The sequence below is a fragment of the Gorilla gorilla genome, chromosome 3 (assembly GCF_029281585.2).
Source record: "Gorilla gorilla gorilla isolate KB3781 chromosome 3, NHGRI_mGorGor1-v2.1_pri, whole genome shotgun sequence".
Taxonomy (NCBI): Eukaryota; Metazoa; Chordata; class Mammalia; order Primates; family Hominidae; genus Gorilla; species Gorilla gorilla.
In genome coordinates, this window is record NC_073227.2 from 72097144 (window position 1) to 72120389 (window position 23246).

The window sequence follows — 23246 nt, forward strand, 5'->3', positions numbered from 1 at the left end:
ACAATTTTCTGTTACAGAGTAGATCAGTGCTCTAGAAAACTCTGTTGTGCTTTTTAATCCTAATGTTTAACTTACCAAAATAATAATAATATCCCTTTAACTTTATTTTTTTTAATTTATTTTATTTTATTATTATTATACTTTAAGTTTTAGGGTACATGTGCACAATGTGCAGGTTAGTTACATATGTATACATGTGCCATGCTGGTGTGCTGCACCCATTAACTCATCATTTAGCATTAGGTATATCTCCTAAAGCTATCCCTCCCCACTACCCCCACCCCACAACAGTCCCCAGAGTGTGATGTTCCCCTTCCTGTGTCCGTGTGTACTCATTGTTCAATTCCCACCTGTGAGTGAGAATATGCGGCGTTTGGTTTTTTGTTCTTGCGATAGTTTACTGAGAATGATGATTTCCAATTTCATCCATGTCCCTACAAAGGACATGAACTCATCATTTTTTATGGCTGCATAGTATTCCATGGTGTATATGTGCCACATTTTCTTAATCCAGTCCATCATTGTTGGACATTTGGGTTGGTTCCAAGTCTTTGCTATTGTGAATAGTGCCACAATAAACATACGTGTGCATGTGTCTTTATAGCAGCATGATTTATAATCCTTTGGGTATATACCCAGTAATGGGATCGCTGGGTCAAATGGTATTTCTAGTTCTAGATCCCTGAAGAATCACCATACTGACTTCCACAAGGGTTGAACTAGTTTACAGTCCCACCAACCAAATAGTTTACAGTCCCACAAGGGTTGAACTAGTTTACAGCCCCACCAACACTTTTACACTATTTCTCCACATCCTCTCCAGCACCTGTTGTTTCCTGACTTTTTAATGATTGCCATTCTAACTGGTGTGAGATGCTATCTCATTGTGGTTTTGATTTGCATTTCTCTGATGGCCAGTGATGGTGAGCATTTTTTCATGTGTTTTTTGGCTGCTTAAATGTCTTCTTTTGAGAAGTGTCTGTTCATGTCCTTTGCCCACTTTTTGATGGGGTTGTTTGTTTTTTTCTTGTAAATTTGTCTGAGTTCATTGTAGAGTCTGGATATTAGCCCTTTGTCAGATGAGTAGGTTGCAAAAATTTTCTCCCATTTTGTAGGTTGCCTGTTCACTCTGATGGTAGTTTCTTTTGCTGTGCAGAAGCTCTTTAGTTTAATTAGATCCCATTTGTCAATTTTGGCTTTTGTTGCCATTGCTTTTGGTGTTTTAGACATGAAGTCCTTGCCCATGCCTATGTCCTGAATGGTAATGCCTAGGTTTTCTTCTAGGGTTTTTATGGTTTTAGGTCTAACGTTTAAGTCTTTAATCCATCTTGAATTAATTTTTGTATAAGGTGTAAGGAAGGGATCCAATTTCAGCTTTCTACATATGGCTAGCCAGTTTTCCCAGCACCATTTATTAAACAGAGAATCCTTTCCCCATTGCTTGTTTTTCTCAGGTTTGTCAAAGATCAGATAGTTGTAGATATGCGGCGTTATTTCTGAGGGTTCTGTTGTGTTCCATTGATCTATATCTCTGTTTTGGTACCAGTACCATGCTGTTTTGGTTACTGTAGCTTTGTAGTATAGTTTGAAGTCAGGTAGCGTGATGCCTTCAGCTTTGTTCTTTTGGCTTAGGATTGACTTGGCAATGCGGGTGCTTTTTTGGTTCCATATGAACTTTAAAGTAGTTTTTTCCAATTCTGTGAAGAAAGTCATTGGTAGCTTGATGGGGATGGCATTGAATCTATAAATCACTTTAGGCAGTATGGCCATTTTCATGATATTGATTCTTCCTACACATGAGCATGGAATGTTCTTCCATTTGTTTGTATCCTCTTTTATTTTATTGAGCAGTGGTTTGTAGTTCTTGAAAAGGTCCTTCACGTCCCTTGTAAGTTGGATTCCTAAGTATTTTATTCTCTTTGAAGCAATTGTGAATGGGAGTTCACTGACGATTTGGCTCTCTGTTTGCCTGTTATTGGTGTATAAGCATGCTTGTGATTTTTGTACATTGATTTTGTATCCTGAGACTTTGCTGAAGTTGCTTATCAGCTTAAGGAGATTTTGGGCTGAGACAATGGGGTTTTCTACATATACAATCATGTCATCTGCAAACGGGGACAATTTGACTTCCTCTTTTCCTAATTGAATACCCTTTATTTCCTTCTCCTGCCTAATTGCCCTGGCCACAACTTCCAACACTATGTTGAATAGGAGTGGTGAGAGAGGGCATCCCTGTCTTCTGCCAGTTTTCAAAGGGAATGCTTCCAGTTTTTGCCCATTCAGTATGATATTGGCTGTGGGTTTGTCATAGATAGCTCTTATTATTTTGAGATACGTCCCATTTACATACCTAGTTTATTGAGAGTTTTTAGCATGAAGGGTTGTTGAACTTTGTCAAAGGCCTTTTCTGCATCTCTTGAGATAATCATGTGGTTTTTGTCTTTGGTTCTGTTTACATGCTGGATTACATTTATTGATTTGGGTATATTGAACCAGCCTTGCATCCCAGGCATGAAGCCAACTTGATCATGGTGGATAAGCTTTTTGATGTGCTGCTGGATTCGGTTTGCCAGTATTTTATTGAGGATTTTTGCATCAATGTTCACCAAGGATATTGGTCTAAAATTCTCGTTTTTGGTTGTGTCTCTGCCCGGCTTTGGTATCAGGATGATGCTGGCCTCATAAAATGAGTTAGGGAGGATTCCCTCTTTTTCTATTGATTGGAATAGTTTCAGAAGGAATGGTACCAGTTCCTCCTTGTACCTCTGGTAGAATTCAGCTGTGAATCCATCTAGTCCTGGACTCTTTTTGGTTGGTAAGCTGCTGATTATTGCCACAATTTCAGAGCCTGTTATTGGTCTATTCAGAGAATCAACTTCTTCCTGGTTTAGTCTTGGGAGGGTGTATGTGTTGAGGAATTTATCCACTTCTTCTAGATTTTCTAGTTTATTTGCATAGAGGTGTTTGTGGTATTCTCTGATGGTAGTTTGCATTTCTGTGGGATTGGTGGTGATATCCCTTTTATCATTTTTTTTTTGCATCTATTTGATTCTTCTCTCTTTTCTTCTTTATTAGTCTTGCTAGTGGTCTATCAATTTTGTTGATCCTTTCAAAAAACCAGCTCCTGGATTCATTAATTTTTTGAAGGGTTTTTTGTGTCTCTATTTCCTTCAGTTCTGCTCTGATTTTAGTTATTTCTTGCCTTCTGCTAGCTTTTGAATGTGTTTGCTCTTGCTTTTCTAGTTCTTTTAATTGTGATGTTAGGGTGTCAATTTTGGATCTTTCCTGCTTTCTCTTGTGGGCATTTAGTGCTATAAATTTCCCTCTACACACTGCTTTGAATGTGTCCCAGAGATTCTGGTATGTTGTGTCTTTGTTCTCGTCGGTTTCAAAGAACATCTTTATTTCTGCCTTCATTTCGTTATGTACCCAGTAGTCATTCAGGAGCAGGTTGTTCAGTTTCCATGTAGTTGAGCAGTTTTGAGTGAGTTTCTTAATCCTGAGTTCTAGTTTGATTGCACTGTGGTCTGAGAGACAGTTTGTTATAATTTCTGTTCTTTTACATTTGCTGAGGAATGCTTTACTTCCAACTATGTGGTCAATTTTGGAATAGGTGTGGTGTGGTGCTGAAAAAAATGTATATTCTGTTGATTTGGGGTGGAGAGTTCTGTAGATGTCTATTAGGTCCGCTTGGTGCAGAGCTGAGTTCAATTCCTGGGTATCCTTGTTAACTTTCTGTCTCGTTGATCTGTCTAATGTTGACAGTGGGGTGTTAAAGTCTCCCATTATTATTGTGTGGGAGTCTAAGTCTCTTTGTAGGTCACTCAGGACTTGCTTTATGAATGTGGGTGCTCCTGTATTGTTGGGTGCATATATATTTAGGATAGTTAGCTCTTCTTGTTGAATTGATCCCTCTACATTATGTAATTGCCTTCTTTATCTCTTTTGATCTTTGTTGGTTTAAAGTCTGTTTTATCAGAGACTAGGATTGCAACCCCTGCCTTTTTTTGTTTTCCATTTGCTTGGTAGATCTTCCTCCATCCTTTTATTTTGAGCCTACGTGTGTCTCTGCACGTGAGATGGGTTTCCTGAATACAGCACACTGATGGGTCTTGACTCTTTATCCAATTTGCCAGTCTGTGTCTTTTGATTGGAGAATTTAGTCCATTTACATTTAAAGTTAATATTGTTATGTGTAAATTTGATCCTGTCATTATGATGTTAGCTGGTTATTTTGCTCGTTAGTTGATGCAGTTTCTTCCTAGCCTCGATGGTCTTTACAATTTGGCATGATTTTGCAGTGGCTGGTACCGGTTGTTCCTTTGCATGTTTAGTGCTTCCTTCAGGAGCTCTTTTAGGGCAGGCCTGGTGATGACAGAATCTCTCAGCATTTGCTTGTCTATAAAGTATTTTATTTCTCCTTCACTTATGAAGCTTAGTTTGGCTGGATATGAAATTCTGGGTTGAAAATTCTTTTCTTTAAGAATGTTGAATATTGGCCCCCACTCTCTTCTGGCTTGTAGAGTTTCTGCCGAGAGATCCACTGTTAGTCTGATGGGCTTCCCTTTGTGGGTAACCTGACCTTTCTCTCTGGCTGCCCTGAACATTTTTTCCTTCAACTTTGGTGAAGCTGACAATTATGTGTCTTGGAGTTGCTCTTCTCGAGGAGTATCTTTGTGGCGTTCTCTGTATTTCCTGAATCTGAATGTTGGCCTGCCTTGCTACACTGGGGAGGTTCTCCTGGATAATATCCTGCAGAGTGTTTTCCAACTTGGTTCCATTCTCCCCGTCACTTTCAGGTATACCAATCAGACGTAGATTTGGTCTTTTCACATAGTCCCATATTTCTTGGAGGCTTTGTTCGTTTCTTTTTATTCTTTTTTCTTTAAACTTCCCTTCTCGTTTCATTTCATTCATTTCATCTTCCATCACTGATACCCTTTATTCCAGTTAATCGCATCAGCTCCTGAGTCTTCTGCATTCTTCACGTAGTTCTTGAGCCTTGGCTTTCAGCTCCATCAGCTCCTTTAAGCACTTCTCTGTATTGGTTATTCTAGTTATAGATTCGTCTAAATTTTTTTCAAAGTTTTCAACTTCTTTGCCTTTGGTTTGAATTTCCTCCTGTAGCTCGGAGTAGTTTGATCGTCTGAAGCCTTCTTCTCTCAACTCGTCAAAGTCATTCTCCGTCCAGCTTTGTTCCGTTGCTGGTGAGGAGCTGTGTTCCTTTGGAGGAGGAGAGGCACTCTGCTTTTTAGAGTTTCCAGTTTTTCTGATATGTTTTTTCCCCATCTTTGTGGTTTTATCTACTTTTGGTCTTTGATGATGGTGATGTACAGATGGGTTTTTGGTGTGGATGTCCTTTCTGTTTGTTAGTTTTCCTTCTAACAGACAGGACCCTCAGCTGCAGGTCTGTTGGAGTTTGCTAGAGGTCCACTCCAGACCCTGTTTGCCTGGGTACCAGCAGTGGTGGTGGCAGAACAGCGGATTTTCGTGAACCGCAAATGCTGCTGTCTGATCATTCCTCTGGAAGTTTTGTCTCAGAGGAGTACCCGGCTGTGTGAGGTGTCAGTCTGCCCCTACTAGGGGGTGCCTTCCAGTTAGGCTGCTCAGGGGTCAGGGGTCAGGGACCCACTTCAGGAGGCAGTCTGCCCGTTCTCAGATCTCCAGCTGCGTGCTGGGAGAACCACTGCTCTCTTCAAAGCTGTCAGACAGGGACATTTAAGTCTGCAGAGGTTACTGCTGTCTTTTTGTTTGTCTGTGCCCCACCCCCAGAGGTGCAGCCTACAGAGGCAGGCAGGCCTCCTTGAGCTGTGGTGGGCTCCACCCAGTTCGAGCTTCCTGGCCACTTTGTTTACCTAAGCAAGCCTGGGCAATGGTGGGCACCCCTCCCCCAGCCTCGCTGCTGCCTTGCAGTTTGATCTCAGACTGCTATGCTAGCAATCAGCGAGACTCCGTGGGCATAGGACCCTCCGAGCCAGGTGCAGGATATAATCTCCTGGTGCACTGTTTTTTAAGCCCGTTGGAAAAGCACAGTATTGGGGTTGGAGTAACCCGATTTTCCAGGTGCCGCCTGTCACCCCTTTCTTTGACTCGGAAAGGGAACTCCCTGACTCCTTGCGCTTCCCGAGTGAGGCAATGGCTCGCCCTGCTTTGGCTCGCGCATGGTGTGCTGCACCCACTGTCCTGCACCCACTGTCTGGCACTCCCTAGTGATAGGAACCTGGTACCTCAGATGGAAATGCAGAAATTACCCATCTTCTGCGTCACTGATGCTGGTAGCTGTAGACTGGAGCTGTTCCTATTCAGCCATCTTGGCTCCAGCCTCCTCCTTTAACTTTAGCCAATGTTTACACACAGAATTTCTTTTAAAATGTAAATCTTTCATATACCTTCCACAACTTGCTCATGCTTCAGCTTTCTCCTATCAAACTTAAAACAATCCTTTAACCCACTAAAGTAAGCAAAATAAAAAACTATACTGGCACACCTTCCTATAATCTTTTACCAAAAACACATTTTGCTTTCCTTACATGTCTTCTAGGTAAAACTGTTTCTCCAGTAATCTCAATTACATATGCTACAATGTTAACTCTTAGCAACATTTCATTTTGATTAAAAACCTGATGAGTAAGTGATCTTAATTATGTAGCAGGTGTTGAGCCTAGAACATCAGACAGAAGTGCATAGAAGTGCACTATGCAATCAGACAGTGCAATGCTTTCACCAAGCATTTCACTGCAAGGATGTTCCCCAAAGGCTGGTGGCCAACCTAAAGCAAATCAGCCCATCCTCCATTCATAGGTGGATGCCCAAGAGCATGCTTTTTTTTTCATTTAAATGTGAGAAGAAAGAAGTATTGGTCTGTAGTAATAACCACTCATGGAAGCAACTACAATCCCTAAAAGTACACATCCTACCTAGGTAATACACACCAGTGCTAAAGGTTCTCTCATAATGCAAAGTAATTTCTGATGCCCCCAAAAGTCACAAAGGTCAGGTAATGTGACGTAAACAGAGCAGAGCCTTGGATTCTGAGGGAGACCTGTCTGCTTACAGTTCTTGGGGTTCCATGAAGAAAACAGAGGTTTCTCCCAAAACGAGGTCTGTGGCACCTTCTGTTTCCTCCCAAGGAGTCCCAGGCTGTCAGAAATTATCTTAGGTCCTCTAATATGGGCATTAAAGGGGGTAAAAAGACAGAATGGAGAAATAATTCAGTCCACTGAGAAGAAAAACAAACAACAAACACACAAAACACTTTCTCTCAAAAAAATAAGTTCCAAGAAGAAAAAAATCATACAGGTCTTTTAAATATATATATATATATATATATATATATATATATATATACACATACATACATATATATGTGTGTATATATATATATAAATATGAATATGGAATATCCATTTTTAATTAAGCTGACTTATAACTATAGAGGTCCTTTAAAAAATCCTTTTAAATCCCTTAATACCAGACTCTAGCCAGGACAAATAGCCAACATCTCTGGCTTTTAAGCCTTTTTTTAAAGGTATTTTCCCTAGTGAAACCAACAGGCCTTAACCAAGGTTATAACTTAACCATGGACACAAGAGGTATCTCCAAAGAGATGGCAAGCAATTTTTACAAGATCCAGCATTACCCTTAAGTTGGCTCACAGAAAAAAAAATTCAAGTGAGAAAATCAGAAGCTGTCGATGGAGACAAAAAGAATAAATAAATGACAAAAGTCCCAGAAGTAGCAAACTGGAAACCTCTCATTCTCTAAGCCAGGAACTGAACCCGGGCCACCACCATGAAAGAACAAAGGCTTAGCTATTGAGCCACAGCCTGAAACAAGCACTGTATTGCTTTTCCTAAAAGGAGTCTAGGGAAGTCAGTTTTGAACTTGCAAAGGCTATACCTTTTCAAGGGAAAAGGAAAAGATATAAATCTCAGAGGCCTTCAAAGGAAACAGATTCTAGAATTAAAAGTCAATATTTCTTGCAATCTTACTGAAAGCAAACCAATACCTGAAGAAAAACTTGTTTTAACATAGGGCACCAAAATTTAGATAGAGTATTATAAATAAATTTCCTGGCTGGGCGCATGAGGTGGCTCATGCCTGTAATCCCAGCACCTTGGGAGGCCGAGGTGGGTGGATCAACTGAGGTCAGGAGTTTGAGACCAGCCTGACCAACATGATGAAACCCCATCTCTACTAAAAATACAAAATTAGCCAGGTGTGGTGGTGCATGCCTGTAATCCTAGCTACTCAGGAGGCTGAGACAGGAGAAATGCCTGAACCCAGGAGGCGGAGGTTGCAGTGAACCAAGATCATGCCATTGCACTCCAGCCTGGGCAACAAGAGCAAAACTCCTTCTCAAAATACATAATAAATAAATAAATAAATAAATAAATAAATAAATAAATTTCCTTTCAGTTATGGCTAATTACGGCTAAATTTTAATAAATTCTCTTGTATAAACTTTATCGTGACTTACATAGGTCATCTACAACATGCTTGGACTTTCTGACTTGTCCTATATTTCCTTCTTTTCTAAACAATCAGTCATTCTACCTTAGGACAAGAATTTATCATATAAGATCCTTTCTCATAAAATTTCTTTATAACATTCCTTACCAAAAATACATCTTCATATTCATAACTTTCCTCACATCTCTCTCCACTGCTTATTGTTTTTTATTTCTTTCTACTTGTTTTTATTTTCTTTCAAAATTCATATTTTAAACCCCACATATAAATGACATCTGAATTGGCCAAAAAGAATTTATTTTCACTAAGAGCATATCTTCTTTGGCACATTTATACAGAGTTATATATGAATTTTTAGTAACTCTAAATTTTAGTAAACTTAAGTTACATGAGCTTGAGAAATGCTTGGACTTATTTACTCTTTTTATGAGCACTCTTTTATTTATAAGCCAATTTAGTACCCTGTAGACAAAATATATAACATAATAAATGTACATACACACAAACACATCTAGACATTTATACACACACATAAACAAAGATCCAATAGCTTTTATCTTTGAGCTCTAGCCATAATGTAGGAACGCAAACGCACTATTTTATAAAAGATAGCCAGACCCAAATTATTTCCCTGACAAAAATGGGACTTATCCAAATGGCCAAACTTAGTTTGCTAATTTGAATTTGCTCCAATTGCCTAAAAGGCACCCTAGTGACGAGTTCTCTGGGACTCACCACTGTCCCTTTGTCTAACAAGGATCTCTACTAGACACAGAAGTTTTTCTAAGTATAGGGAGAGCCCAATTATTTTCCCCTGCAAATTCCTACCTCCTGGAGCAAAGCATTAAATAAAGTGACAATAAGAAAAGAAAATTTTTTTACAGAAAATGATAACTTTAGAGTAGAAAACAAGAAAAGGCAAGACCAAGATTCCCCCTGGGTGGAACTCTAACCCACAATGCTAGAGGGGAATGTCAGTGCCAAACACCCTGGAGCATCCAAATGCTGAAAAACCCAGAGTATCAGCTAACAAGGGTCCCCACACCAAATGCCAAAAACCCCAGAGCATCTGGAGAGTGGCCAATAGTGAAACCCAAAAGCATGAGACCTAACATAATTGGAGCTACAGAACAATGACCCTGGTGTCCCAGGGTCAACACAACGGGAGAACTCTCAAAACCAAGTGTCTTGCCTTAAACAGTTGCCAAATAGCCAAGGCAAAGACTACAAACATGAAATAAGAATTTCAGCCTGAAGAGCAGAGAAGTCAAACAGCCAGTCATTAAAAACTAAAGAGAGGCCAGGTGCAGTGGCTCACGCCTATAATCCCAGTACTTTGGGAAGCTGAGGCAGGCAGATTGTTTGAGCCCAGGAGTTCAAGACCAGTCTAGGCAGCATGGCAAAACCCCGTCTCTACAAAAAAAATACAAAATTTAGCCAGGCGTGGTGGTGCATGCCTATAGTCCCAGCTACTCAGGAGGCTGAGGTGGAAGGACCACTTGAGCCAGTGAGGTCCAGGCTTCAGTGAGCCATGATTATGCCACTGCACTCCAGCCTGGGCAACACAGCGAGATGCTATCTCTAAAAATAAATAAATAAATAAATAAATAAATAAATAAATAAATAAATAAATACTTTAAAAATTTTTAAAAAAAGAAACTAAAGAGAAAAGGTCCCAGAGAAGGGATGACAAGGTGGGTTGCAAAAGATGTGGCCAGCCAGGCGTGCTCCCATCTGCGGCACCCAGACAACAGGAGGCTGCTATCAGGCTGCTAAGCCAGAGGCCTCACAGCCACTTTCCCATCTGTCCAAAATAAAGAACATTAGAAAGGACAAAGGAGCCAAAATTGAAGGGAAAAAAATGTTAGCAAGTTGAATCTGGGCAAGGAGAGACTCACCCACCGGTGAAGCCCAAACAGTGCCAATCAGTTTTAATTTAAAGTCAACGGGAGGTTACCATTGTCCCTTCATTGGTCATAGGGTGATGTCATAGGGTGATTGGACACAGAAAAGATGTCATAGGGTGAACCTCAAAATTGAGGTTCAGCCTGGGAGGTCACAAAGGTTCTTGGCTTCATGCAGGAAGGAATTCAAGAGCAAGCCAAAAGAGTAAAATGACAGCAAATATATTAAGAAAGTCAAAGAATAAAAGAGTGGCTACTCCATGGGCACAGCAACTGCATGGCTGCTTGAGTGAGTATACCTATAGTTATTTCTTGATTATATGCTCAACAAGCAGTAGAAGATTCATGAGTTTTCCCTGAAAGGGACAGGTAATTCCCAGGACTGAGGGTTCCTCCCCTTTTTAGACCATATAGAGTATCTCTGGTCATTGCTATGGCATTTGTAAACTGCCATGGCACTGGTGGGAGTGTCTTTTAACATGCTAATGCATTATAATTAGTGTGTAATAAGCAGTAGGGATGACCAGAGGTCACTTTCATCACCATCTTCGTTTTGGTGGGTTTTGGCCAGCTTCTTCACTGCATCCTGGTTTTGCTGGCTCATTTATTTATTTATTTATCTATTTTTGAGGCAGGGTCTTATTTCGTCACCCAGGCTGGAGTGCAGTGGCCTGATCTCAGCTCACTGCAGCCTCCATCCTCCCATCTCAGCCTGCCACCTAACTGCCCCTCAGACCAGTAGCTGGGACTATAGGCCTGCACCATCATGCCCAGCTCATGTTTTTAAAATTATTGTTTGTAGAGACGAGGTCTCACTATGTTGTCCAGGCTCGTCTTGAAATCCTGGGCTCAAGCAATCTTCCTGCCTTGGCCTCCCACAGTACTATGATTACAGGAATGAGCCACCAAACCTGGCCTGCAACCTGTTTTATCACTGGGGTCTTTATGACCTGTATCTATCAACTCCTATACCAACTCCTTTCTCTCCTGTGACTACAAATGCGTAACCTCCTGGGAACGCAGCCCAGCAGGTCTCATCCTCTTCTTACCTAGGCCCTATTCAAGATGAAGTCACTCTGGTATGAACTCCTCTGACGCTAACTCATACAACGGAGTGAGCCTAATGGGACACAATTTGTTCCATCATTGACTTTGGAAGCTAAAATATGTGTGCATGTGATTCCTGAGTAAACTGGTTTAAAAAAAGAAAGAGTGAGAGAGAAATTCAATGTATTCATATATTGCTGTGTTTAGCCCTAGTTGGGCTTGGTTTGGTTGGAGGGGATCCAGGATCCAGAAGATAATAGCCTAAACAAAGTTTTTGGTGGGGCCTAATCATGTATTTCTACCGTAAGGTGGCCTACTTTGCAGAAATCAGATTTCTGTTTTATTGAATGCTACCAGGAAAATGGGAGAGGAAGAGAACACAGAGAAAAAGGTGGAAGGCTCCTTACAGGAAGGGGAGTGGGGTACGTAGAAAACAAAGTAAGAGAAGGAGAAACCATTATTTACTAAGCCAAAGTTTGCATGTGCATGCTGTGTTTGTGAAGAATAACCCTGTGATTACTTAGAGGTGATTTTAAGAAGTGGCAGTTGAGGCTCAGAGAGGTTTTGCAAATGACCCAAAGTCACACAGCCAGTGACAGAGCCAGGATTCAAACACAAGGTCGTGTGATACAAACGCCATGCCCTCTGCACTTCACCATATGGTCTCTCTCAAGGGAAGGTCAGTGTTTTAGCCATATCCCATCCCTGTGTGCCACCTGCCTGACTATTTCCTAGGGCAAATTACACCTCCTCCTTCCATTTTCCTCCTTTGCTCACCACAGCAGGAGAAACACAATTACAGTGCTGTGAACCCAAATGCAATTCACACAATGCTGGCTGGCTGATGGCCTCCGAGGATCCTGACATGTGCCTGGGATGCAAGGCTTCCACACTGCTGCGGTGGCAGGCACAGTGGGCCCCAGAGCCAGGCTGGCCAGCCTGATTTACCACAATTAGCAGTAATGCTTGTGTGTTTGTACATATAAATATCAGCCTCCCACTGACAATCCACTCAGCAAACTTCAAAGAAGGCCTCCAGAGCCAGCTTGATGTCTTTGGTTTTATCACATTTAGATCCCATATTTCTTTGGCAAGACTTGCCAAAGATGCATCTTTAAAGCATTCTCCAGCTTAAGAGAAGGGCTCACTGCTTTTCCTGTGCAAGCTCTAAGCAGTGCTTTGCCCTGGCCAGACACTCCCAGATTTCCTTCAGTGCCTCCAGATACAGTGGACCCTCTGCCAGGAAAGATTATTTACTGACATATAAAGTGGCCAATGAGGCCAGGCGTGGTGACTCACGTGTGTAATCCCAACACTTTGGAAGGCTGAGGTGGGCAGATCACTTGAGGTCAGGAGTTCAAGACCATCCTGGCCGACATGATGAAACCCCATCTCTACTAAAAATACAAAAAATTAGCCACGCATGGCGGCAGGTACCTATAATCCCAGCTACTCGGGAGGCTGAGGCAGGAGAATGGCTTCAACCCAGTAGGCAGAGGTTGCAGTGAGCCAGGATCTCGCCACTGCACTCCAGCCTGGGTGACAGAGCAAGATTCTGTCTCCAAAAAAAAGTGGGCAATGGAAACAGGCCCTCTGAGCAAGCCATCAGGAGGGAAGAGAATAAACATGTGTTTGTTGCTTAAAATTCCAAACTCCCATCTCTGATAACAGTGGTTCCCTGGGTAGAAATCAGGCCTGTTTGTGAAGTTTCTTTTTTTCTTTTTTCTTTCTTTCTTTTTCTTTTTTTAGATGGAGTCTTGCACTGCCACCTGGGCTGGAGTGCAGTGGCATGATCTCAGCTCATTGCAACCTCTGCCTCCCAAGTTCAAGCGATTCTCCTGTCTCAGCCTCCGGAGTAGCTGGTATTACAGGTGCCCACCATCATGGCCAGCTAATTTCTTGTATTTTTAGTACAGACAGGGTTTCACCATGTTGGCCAGGCTGATCTCGAACTCCTGACCTCGTGATTCACCCGCGTCGGCTTCCCAAAGTGCTGGGATTACAGGAGTGAGCCACTGTGCTCAGCGTGTTTGTGAAGTTTCATGTCATTACTTATCTATAACTCAGACAGTTTACTCATGAATAATGGCAGTGCTTGCCCCACAGGGAGGTAATGAAGAAAAATGGGAAACATGGGGAATTTCCTCACCTATTAGACCTGTAGTGAGGCTCTCTGGGAGTGAGTCTTGCTGTTCCTGCCACTTTTATCTACTCTAAATGCTCATCCTTAATTAGTAACTGCTATTCTGGAGCTCATCTAAAGTCAGGTGTGCAAATATAAGTAACTGAAGCTACAAATTCTGAGAAACATGACACCATAAGAATCTGTGAGAACAACCCCCTTTGCAGGGAAGAACAATAGATTTCACCCAAATCTTTTCTTCAATCATAATTACTTCCCTCATGCCAACTACATGTTGAACTTCAGCCCCCATTCTCAATAATCACAGCTCAAAAAACATTTGCCATAACTTAGAGAAACAAACTGAGAAAGAGACCCCCTGCCCTGTTGACTCTCAGGCAGGTGACTTGTGCTTTTCCCCCATCCTCTTGGCCTTCTTATGCTTTCTCTCAGAAGAAAGGATGGAAATCACATTGGACTAGCCACTGATCCCAAATCTGACACTCTGTCCAACTCTCTGAACCTCAGTCTTTTCTTCTAGGAAGCACGACTAGCAAGGCCTGACTGGTTGCTTGCCCTGTGGCATTATTGTAAGGACTAAATTATATAGTTTAATTGAAAGTGCTTTGATTTTCACGACTTTTTCTGCAGACTCCCAAGATATTTTAGATCGGCTCCTTCAACTTCTCCTTAACTAAGAAAGTGAGGGATGCCCCAGAAGCCACATGACTTGCCGTGCACCTCCTACCTCCTGGAGACATGGATCTGAACTCTGATTCAGCCCACACCAGCAGTCTACTCCCATGACCCTGTTACCTCCAGCCTGGTGTGGCTATAAAGACCATTCACAGATGTGCCAATATATACAGTCACAGAAACAGAGAAACAAATGATTTTGCAGCTACTATCCTTTCTCTTTAACAGGGTGCCATCTCCTGCCCTGCAAACAGAAGTAAAGAGCCATTGGACATGACTCTATAACCAAAGGCAATGTGCAAAGGTAGTGTAAACAGACAGCAGGCAATGCAAGGCTCTATTTCCAGAAGGACTAACAGCAAGACATTCTTCTCCTAAAGCCAGAGAGTTGGCTTCTCAATCACCAATTGCACAGTGCATCCCGTTGCAGAACCACTGAATATTGAATTTCACCCCACCCTCACATGATTAAAGACCACAGGAGACTCTCTCACAGCCCCAAAAGCCACTGGTGACTTCAAGATTCAGATTTCCGAGGCTCAGTTAATTTCAGCTCTCCTAAGTTAATTCTAACTGTGAAAATTACACATCTTCCTTTTTCTACGCAGTCTCCTAACTTCAGCCCAGGCAAACCAAGTGCAGGTCTACACTGGTGGAAACTTTTCCCTGTTTTCCAGCAGAGGGTGTGTTTACCAGGACCTCTGCACCCTACCGGAGCCTGTTTTGTTGTTTTGATCTCCCGGAGCTCCATCAGACATTCCAGTAATGGGAGGGGGCTGGAGTGTTTTTACACAGGAGCGTTTTATGGGACAATCTGGGCTCATTAACATGCCTGCTCTCCTCTCACCATATATTTAACCACGGGAGAATAAAATGACATATCCTTTTGAATATCACCAAACGGGTGTGACTCCTAATGGCACAACCTTAGGAGTAGCAGTAGCAGTTTGAGCATTCGGCTTGAGGTCACCAAGGCCCCGACATAAGTCTCCTCACTCAGAAACGGGAACATCAATGCCCCCCACTACCCTCCTCACAGGCCAGCTCTGATAATAAGATGTTCACTATGTAAATGCAAAGCATTAACAACCAAGGCGAAACACAACACAAATTTCCACGAAATAAAAATGTTGTCTTCCAGCAATTCTTGTAGCCTCACAGCAAAAGAAAATCAGTCACCTATTACGGTCCTACTGAGCAAAAAATAAATAAAAAATAAAAAAAAAAGCACCTTCCTAATGGTCTCCGCGAAGCCCATTCTCACAGCGGGTCGCAGTAGTTCTTGCGAGTGGCCAGCAGATGGCAGTGTTGGTCCAAGGACGTGCGTCCAGGGGTTGCGACACAGACGCCGCTGCGAGGAATTCTGAGCTCCACTACCCCAAATGTTAACTTCCAGTCTCTTCCTTCCTTAGGTTGTACTTTTAGCTTTCGTGGTGACCTCAGTTGAAAGCCCGCGGGGTTTAAGCAGAAATAGGAAAACTGCTGTTGAAAATGGCTAAATCTCCTCGGGACCCCAGGAGAATTCGGGGACATCGTCCCATCATCCCCATCATCATCCCCATCACCGGGAGCTGGTGCGCCGGGGCAGCGGGGCTTCGGGAAGACGTCTTCGGAGCCGGGAAGACGACGCTGCTGGGCTAGGCCGCAGAGGCTCAGCCGGACTCGCTACTAGGGTTCTGTGCAACCCACGCTCTCGCCACCTCAGCATTCCCGCCCCCTCGGGGCAGGGGGATCGCCTGGACCTCGACGCCGTTCCCGGGCCGCGCTGTCCTATCTGTCCGCGCGCCACCGCCGCCCCCATAAACCAGCCTGGCGAGGGCCGCGACGGCCGCGCAGCTGATTGGAAACGACTGTTCCCGTTGCACAATAACGCAGGGTCGTAAAGCAAACAAACAGCAACAGGCCGCCCGCGGGGCAAGGGAGCTGGCGAGGGGCTGGAACGCAGAAGACGGCGCCTGCCCCCCAAGAACGCACGGGACCCATCCTCCTCCACACTCCCCTGCTTCTCCCACATTGAATTACAAGGACGTCCCATTCTCAATCCAAACCCAGAGACCTCGGCCCCCTCTCATCCACCCGGCGCCTCCCGGGCCCACACAGAGCCTGCGAGGCGTCCACTGGCTGCCCGGAGGAGGGGAAAGGTGACCCAGATTAGCCTCCGCTCCGGGCCCCCGGGGTTCCAGCGCTGCGCTCCACTGAGATAGCGGCGCCGACCGCCCGGGGCTGGGGAAAGCGGGATGCGTCCCCGGAGCCCACTAGAGGGCGCGATAGCCCCGCGAATCTTACCCGGCTCGCCAGCAAGCTCGCCCGCAGCCCAGGCTCCTGGTCCCCGACAGCGCAGCCGGGAGTGCTGCGCGCAGACTTCGCCCGGGAGGCTCTGCGCTCGGACGGTCCAGCCCCCGCCACGGTCCGGTTTCTGACCCCGGGACCCAGAGGAACACTGCGCGGTCCGCTCTCCCTCCCACCTCCACCAAGTCCTCGGCGGCTCGGTTGTCCCGGGTTGGTGGCGATGCCCAGCCGCTCCGGGGACCTGCGCCCCTGCGCCCCTGCGCCCCTGCGCGCCGCGCTCTGAACCTCAGAGCTGCAGAGGCCGCTGCGCCCCAGGCACCACGCTCTGCGTTTGCATTGTTTTCAACTGAGACCCAATAGGGGGCCGGGCGGGGTGTGGGGAGAGGGGGGAGAGCGGGAAGAGAGTCCGGGCGGGTGGGGGGAAAGGGGCCGAGGGGTTTAGGGTTACAGGCGCTCGCCAGCGCCTCCTATGGGCACGAGAGCCTCACGGCCGTGGGTAGCGGCTCACCGGGAATGCTGGGGAGAGCTAGCATGCGCCCTCTCGGCATTTAAGAACCGTTCCTGGCCGGGCGCGGTGGCTCACGCCTGTAAATCCCAGCACTTTGGGAGGCCTAGGTGGGCGGATCACCTGAGGTCAGGAGTTCGAGGCCAGCATGGCCAACATGGTGAAACCCCGTCTCTACTAAAAATACAAAAATTAGCCTGGCATGGTGGCGGGCACCTGTAATCCCAGTTACTCGGGAGGCTGAGGCAGGAGAATCGCTTGAACCTGGGAGGCAGAGGTTGCAGTGAGCCGAGATCGCACCACTGCACTTCAGCCTGGGCGACAGAGCGAGACTCTTGTCACACACACACACACACAAAAGTGCCTTCTGGTGCAACCTTGCCCGACACGCGCCATAGCCGCCTCTGCCCTCTCAAGAGTCCGCGCCCACCCGCGCTTGTCGATCCCCTTTCGCGGGGGCCGAGAAACTGCAGTAGGAGGCAGGGAAGGAGGGGCCCCAAGTCGGGTTTCCCATTATTCCCTCCTACAATCTACTTGTTCAGCCCATCCCAGGTTCGCTCATTGATCAGTTTAAAACAAAAGGAAATGCCGCCGAGCCACTTCAGCAAACGACAACCATCTGGCAGAACCCGAATTAGGGGGAAGTTGGGAGAAGCCATTTGCCCCCGATCCTGCATCTTGCGCCCCAGGCGAGACCGAAAGATTATCTGCCGCCCCAAGGCTGATGCTGCGGTTGGACCCGGCGAGTTAGACCCGGGGAACCCTGAGACCCACACCTTTCAGTCACCGATCCGGCTTTTAGCTCTTTTCCTAGAATTGTCACTTTTCCGCCAGCAACGTATAACCTGGTCGCAGCTCCCCGGAGGTCAAAGGGAGTCCTTCGCTGCGGGGTCTGCAGGAAGGCGCTGGCCACCACGTCCCCAAAACGCGTCCCGCCGCTGCGCGCCGCCCACGGTCCGTCCCCAGGAGGCACAAAATGGGCCCGCCTCGGCGCCAGACGTGTTTGCAGCTGGAAAGCCCGGCCCAATGCCCCTCCCCCTGCATCCCTCCTCAGTCCGCGTCCCGAGAGGAAACTGACCCAGGGGCGGAGAGCTGGGAGCCTGGGATCTCCTTCAAGTCCTTCTCGATCTAAGGATTTAAACAAGAGCCAGGGCACCGGGGGCTAACGACGGGTTCATTCTTGGCGTCCCCTCACTCTTGTGAACGAGGTCCAGCTGCACTTGGGTCAACCCAAAACTGCAAGCTCCGAAGCAGGGCCTGACCAGGGCGTCAAAGCGAGGCTGGTCGGCCTTGCGCCTGTCGGAGAGTCGAGGCAGGGCCTCCTCATCGTGAGGGTTGTGGAAAGGAGGAGGCCGAGGAGAAAGGGAGAAGAGAGAGGGGGATGCAATTCAGCAGTGCCGGGGTCCAGGTTGACCAGATTAGGGGTCGGGGATGGGACAGCGCGGCGGCTGGGGAGGTGCGCACGCCCGGAGTGTCCCTTCCTCCTCTCCTGTGGCTCCGGGGATGTTTGTCCGGTGAGATGCACTGCGGAGGACTGTCGTGCGTTTGCCCTGGATGCTCCCTGCTCCAAAAATCTGTCTAGTTCTTGTCAGGAGCAACCGCGGCGAGGCGAGTCGGTCCAAAACATTGAGCAATTTGGCCTCGGAGCCAAAAAGCCATTTCCCACACCGCCCAGCCCGGGGCTTTTCGGACGCGGGGCGGTAGGGACCTGATAGGGGCCCCATCCATGCTTGCCTCCCACCCAGGGAGATGGAGTGAGTGGCAGGTTCTTCCAGGCACTCCTTGCGCACATCCTGAGGTCTTAGCACAATTCGGGGAGCGAAGTGCGGGACCGGCGCTCTGGCTGCGGGAGGGATGCACAACGGACAGCCTGCCGGGCCAGCAAGTCCTTCCCGACCAAGACGCGAGGCCAGGCCATCGGCAGCTCTCGCACACCTGGCCCGGCCCCGGCTCCTGGCTCCCTCTGGCAACCGTACTCGGGTTGGGCCACACTCGTCGCTCCGACCTGGCCGACACCCTCCCGGAATAGAACAGCTGATCCCACATATTCAATGCCAAATGGACGCCGCCCGCTCCCTGGGCGCAGCCGGGCGGAGTTAATTTCGTGTGTAAATCTGGTTTCCATGGGGGTAGACAGCAGAGGAAGGAGAAGTACGCACAGACGGCTCTGAAGCGGGCAGGGAGAGGAATGGAAAAAAGGGCAACTAGAGAGGACCGAGCAGCGCTGGGCGAGCTCAGACGGCAAGTGCTACGCACCCCCGCGCGGAGAAGGGCGCCGGGTAGTGGGTGTCCAGGGCTTGGGTGCCCGGAGGGAGAATATGGTTTACCTCCCACCTTTCTGTCTTACCTGCAAACAGGTTTCCCCAGTTCCAAGCCGTCCCTAACTTCCTCACAAGAAGTTCGGCACCTTCCTGGAGACCTTTCCTCTCTTCCTGCCTGCGGCCAGAACTGAGCGAAAGCAGAGCCCCCGGGCAATGCAGAAATGATTCCACCGAGGAGGGGGCGCGGGAAGACGGGCGGGGGCGGGGGCCACGGCGCACAATGAGGGCCCCTTGGTGTGCGGTTCGAAATTCCTCAAATCCCAGTTGCTGGAATGCGAGGCGACGACGACTTCTTCACTCAGGGCCAAATGTGTTTGTCATTATTCCAGACCGCCCGCCAGCGCCGCCGCTGTCGCCCCCGCGCTAGGGCGTGCAACCCGAGCACACTGCCCGGCAGGCACCCGCTCTCCCTGGCACCTCACTGACCCAACAAACCGCTCCAGAGCGCCCCAAACCCTTGCCCACGCCCGCGCGCCTCTGCTTGTCCCGCAGCCGCCTCACCGCCGCGCCAAATCTGGCCCCGACTCTCACCCAGAGCAGCGCCGTCCAGTAATCACGCGCATTCGGCCGGCTCCCTGTGCTGTAGGCCAACACCGAGGTCCGGTCTCCAGCCGAGCCCTGCCCGCCTCCTGCGCCCCGCAACCCCTTCCCGCGCCCGCCTCCACGCTCCCCTCTCCCCACCTCCCCTGGTCCCCCAGCCGCGCTCCACACCATGAGCTGCAGCGCTGTCCCGCCAAACCGCAGGCGAGGAATGAAAACACTCATTTAAAACCTGTCGCCTTCCAGGACCCACTGCCAAGAAGAGGGCAAACACCTCTGCCTCCACCCCCAGTTCCTTGGTGTTCGGCCCAGTATTCACGAACACCACCCCCACTCCCAAAAGAAACCTCAAAAATGTAAGCCTAAACAATTTCTTTGGGAGGCCATAGGGTTGTTAGAAAAACATTGTTTTTAAAAATAGGTCTGGAAAATGTGTGTTTAAAAAAAATACCTAGACTTTCTAACTCTATGGTTATCTCCCACCCGTCCCCAAGTGAAGTTTATTCCGAAAAAAAAAAAAAATTACTCTCTGAACACACAACTGGAATCCAGCTCCTTTTTTTTTTTTTCTTGTCGCCCAAAGTTTGAAGTTACTTCGCTTTCTCCAGTCCCAGAGTCTGATCAGGGACTTCCCTTACAAACAAAAAATCATTTTTTCTTTTCCCTTACCTTCTCCTCCGATGTTATTCCGCAATGAATGTCCCACACATGGAGTGAAGAGCGTGCCCACGGCCTCCAATGATCTCTTGCAGTCTCCTCCTCTGTTTCTCTCCCTGTAGCTCCAACAGTAATGGGCTCAAAAACCGCGTTTTGTAATTGATTCAATGTTATAGTCCATCCTTCTAAAACTAATCATTTGCTCTAAGTAAATAGCTGTCAGGAAATAAGCCCCCCCTCAACCTTGGTCTCTTCAAAATAAAAGTTTCTCTCAAACTCCCTGCGCTCCGAATCTCCCAGTGTCCAGATTGCGCCTTCGCTTTTTGCTCTTACGCAATCAGGGGGTCCAGTCCCAACCCCCAGACTTCGACAACAACTGGGGGGCGGGGAGAAGCAGACCAGATGGGATGGGGGGTGGTGGAAGGGGGAGGTGTTGGTGCTCTGCCGGGAAAGAGGTTTTGTGAAACTACAAACAGCCCATCATTTCCAGAATGAGTTTGCCTCCCCATTTTGGGGTTATTTTCTTAGACTGCTATAGTTTTGTATTCTCTTTGAAAAGAAGAAAAGGAACATACAAAATTGCATTTAATACCCAGAGAGAATATAAATCTAGAATCAAGAAATGTCCCCTCTACAAACTCGGCCCAACGAGAAATAGGGCCCTCGGGAGAAATCTCCAAGCGGTTGCGCCGTTTTGAACTAGGGGTCTTTTAGGGGAAGGGCTATATAGTTGCTAGTTATTTAATAGGATTAGGCAAACTGTTGAGTCCAATATGACAATGATGGGTTTTTGTTTTGTGTGGTGTGTGTGTGAGTGTGTGTGCGTGTGTGTGTGTGCAAGACTGGGTGGTCTGAAATACGGTACAAAGAAAAGAGGGTCTGTGTAGGTTTGGAACGTTCTCCGATAGAACGACCTTTACTCCCTTGAAGTCACTTATCTGGTCGTGCCTTTGTTTTCGGGGTTATCTGGGCGAGGTTGTCCTGGCTTCTATCTCTCATACAAAAAAAGCTCAAGCTTGGGCGTTTGAGGAATCGTACTACCGCCTCCGCGTCGTGGGGGAGGATGCCTTTTGATTCTCCCTCCGTTCCCTCCCGCCGCGTGGGTCGAACCCTACGAATGCCTTGGAATTGACAGCTGAGACCCAAACCCTGCGCCCAAGGCGAGAGGCCAGTATCGGGAGGAAACGATCCTGCCGGCGAGGGAAAGGGGGCGCTGATGCTCCAGGAACCAGACCTGGGCAGAGTGGGGCTTCCCAGCGACAGCGGGGGAGGGGAGCGCGTTCACCTTCATCGCTCTCTGATTTTTGAATTCTCCTGCTGGGGTTGGGGGTCATCCTTCATCCTTCTCCCTCAACCCCACCCCAACACACGCACTCTGAAAATGGCCAAAGTGGCCAGGTTGGGACTGGCATGTCCAACAGCCGTCTCCTCCTTCACCAGGAGGGTGGACACAGTGCAGTGGACGGGGGAGAATTACAGAGAAGTACTCCAACGGGCGCGGTTCTGTGCCTAACCAGGACAGGATCTTGGGGTGTCAGCCTCGAAAACAGGGCGCCTGGGGCTGCGCTGGGGGTCCCATTGCCCCAGCTCTTCTACGCGACCCGCTCTCGTGCATCTTCAGCTTGGGTGACTGCACCGCTCGCTATTACTTCCACATGTTCCTTCAGGAAATCATTGAAGGCAAATATATGAACAGCCCCTTGTTCGGAATGCTAACAGGATACCGTAATGTTTGTAGAAAATGAGCGGGAACAAACGATCCCCCCAAAAATCAGAGTGCGGAATAAAAGGCAAAAGCGGGTGCTGGGCCACATGCTGTTAAGTTGAGAACCGAGTTTTTAGGCTAGTTGCCCCAGAGGGTAGGAGGCGAGACAGACAGCCTACCCAGAGGGGCTGCTTTGCTTCGGCGACACTGTTAGTCCGGTCAAGCCAGGGTCTTCCGTCCGCAGGGCCCCAGCGCTCTCCGCCCACAAATGGTAACTTCACAGTTCATTTCAGAGCCGTTTAATGGGGCCCGAAAAGCAGTCCGGGCGGGAGTGTCCCCAGGCAGCGACTCCTCGGGAGTTTAAAGCAGAAAGCAATGGATGAGCAAGCGAGCACCCAGTTGTCCTTCTGGTAGTAATTACCTGCCTAATTTGAATGATGCCTTTGTTATGATCATTAACAAACATTTGCTAAAGGTTTCCATGTGTGACATTCTGGAAGGTTTAAAGGCCTGAGGAGCTGACTCCAGGGATAGTGCCCCGGTGGGGGGTGGCGCAAGAAAGCAAATGGTTGGGGGAAGATTTTGCGGAGAGACTGTGCAAAGAAGAGAGGTCAACATCTGCCTCCTCTGCAAAAGCAAAATAAACCCACTGGTCAGGAGCAACCTCCGGACAGGAGGCCCTCGAACCGAGGCGGTTGGTTCCTTAAACCGAGTCCTGCCCCCACAGCCCCCGCCCCTACCACTGCTCATAGGCGGGTTTGAATCCTGTTTTCCGCCTTCTAAGGCTGGTCGGAGGCTGGTTCGGGAGAAGTCGGGTCTGCGCCCGGCAGTCAGCCTGGGGCGTCGGGGGAAGGTGGGGCTAGTTCTTGCCGCGCTCTCCCAGTGTCGTTCTAAGATCCTTCGAGATCGGTCCCACGACGCCCCGGGTCCTGGGTGGTCCCGGAGCCGCAGGGGGCGAGAAACCTTGCCCTCCTGAGGCGGGCTGCGG

The 23246-nt window shown here is 47.5% G+C and overlaps 1 protein-coding gene across 7 annotated transcripts in view; it reads right to left on the reverse strand.

Annotated features, from left to right (window-relative positions):
* Positions 1-20776, reverse strand: part of PDGFRA (platelet derived growth factor receptor alpha) — a 69124-nt gene extending 48348 nt beyond the window's left edge. The window contains exon 1 of one of the 7 annotated variants that reach the window (XM_004038684.4): positions 20566-20776. Coding sequence is in view for 2 of the 7 variants with exons in the window: in XM_031010500.3 (XP_030866360.2) it covers positions 19888-20070 (183 nt within the window). In the remaining 5 variants the exon portion in view is untranslated. Of the gene's footprint in view, positions 1-15472; positions 16278-16527; positions 16874-17811; positions 17919-18113; positions 18138-19382; positions 19405-19887; positions 20094-20565 lie in introns of those variants that run through there. The other 6 variants (XM_031010500.3, XM_055385811.2, XM_055385812.2 and 3 more) reach the window with 6 other exon arrangements.
* Positions 20777-23246: the final 2470 nt, after the last annotated feature.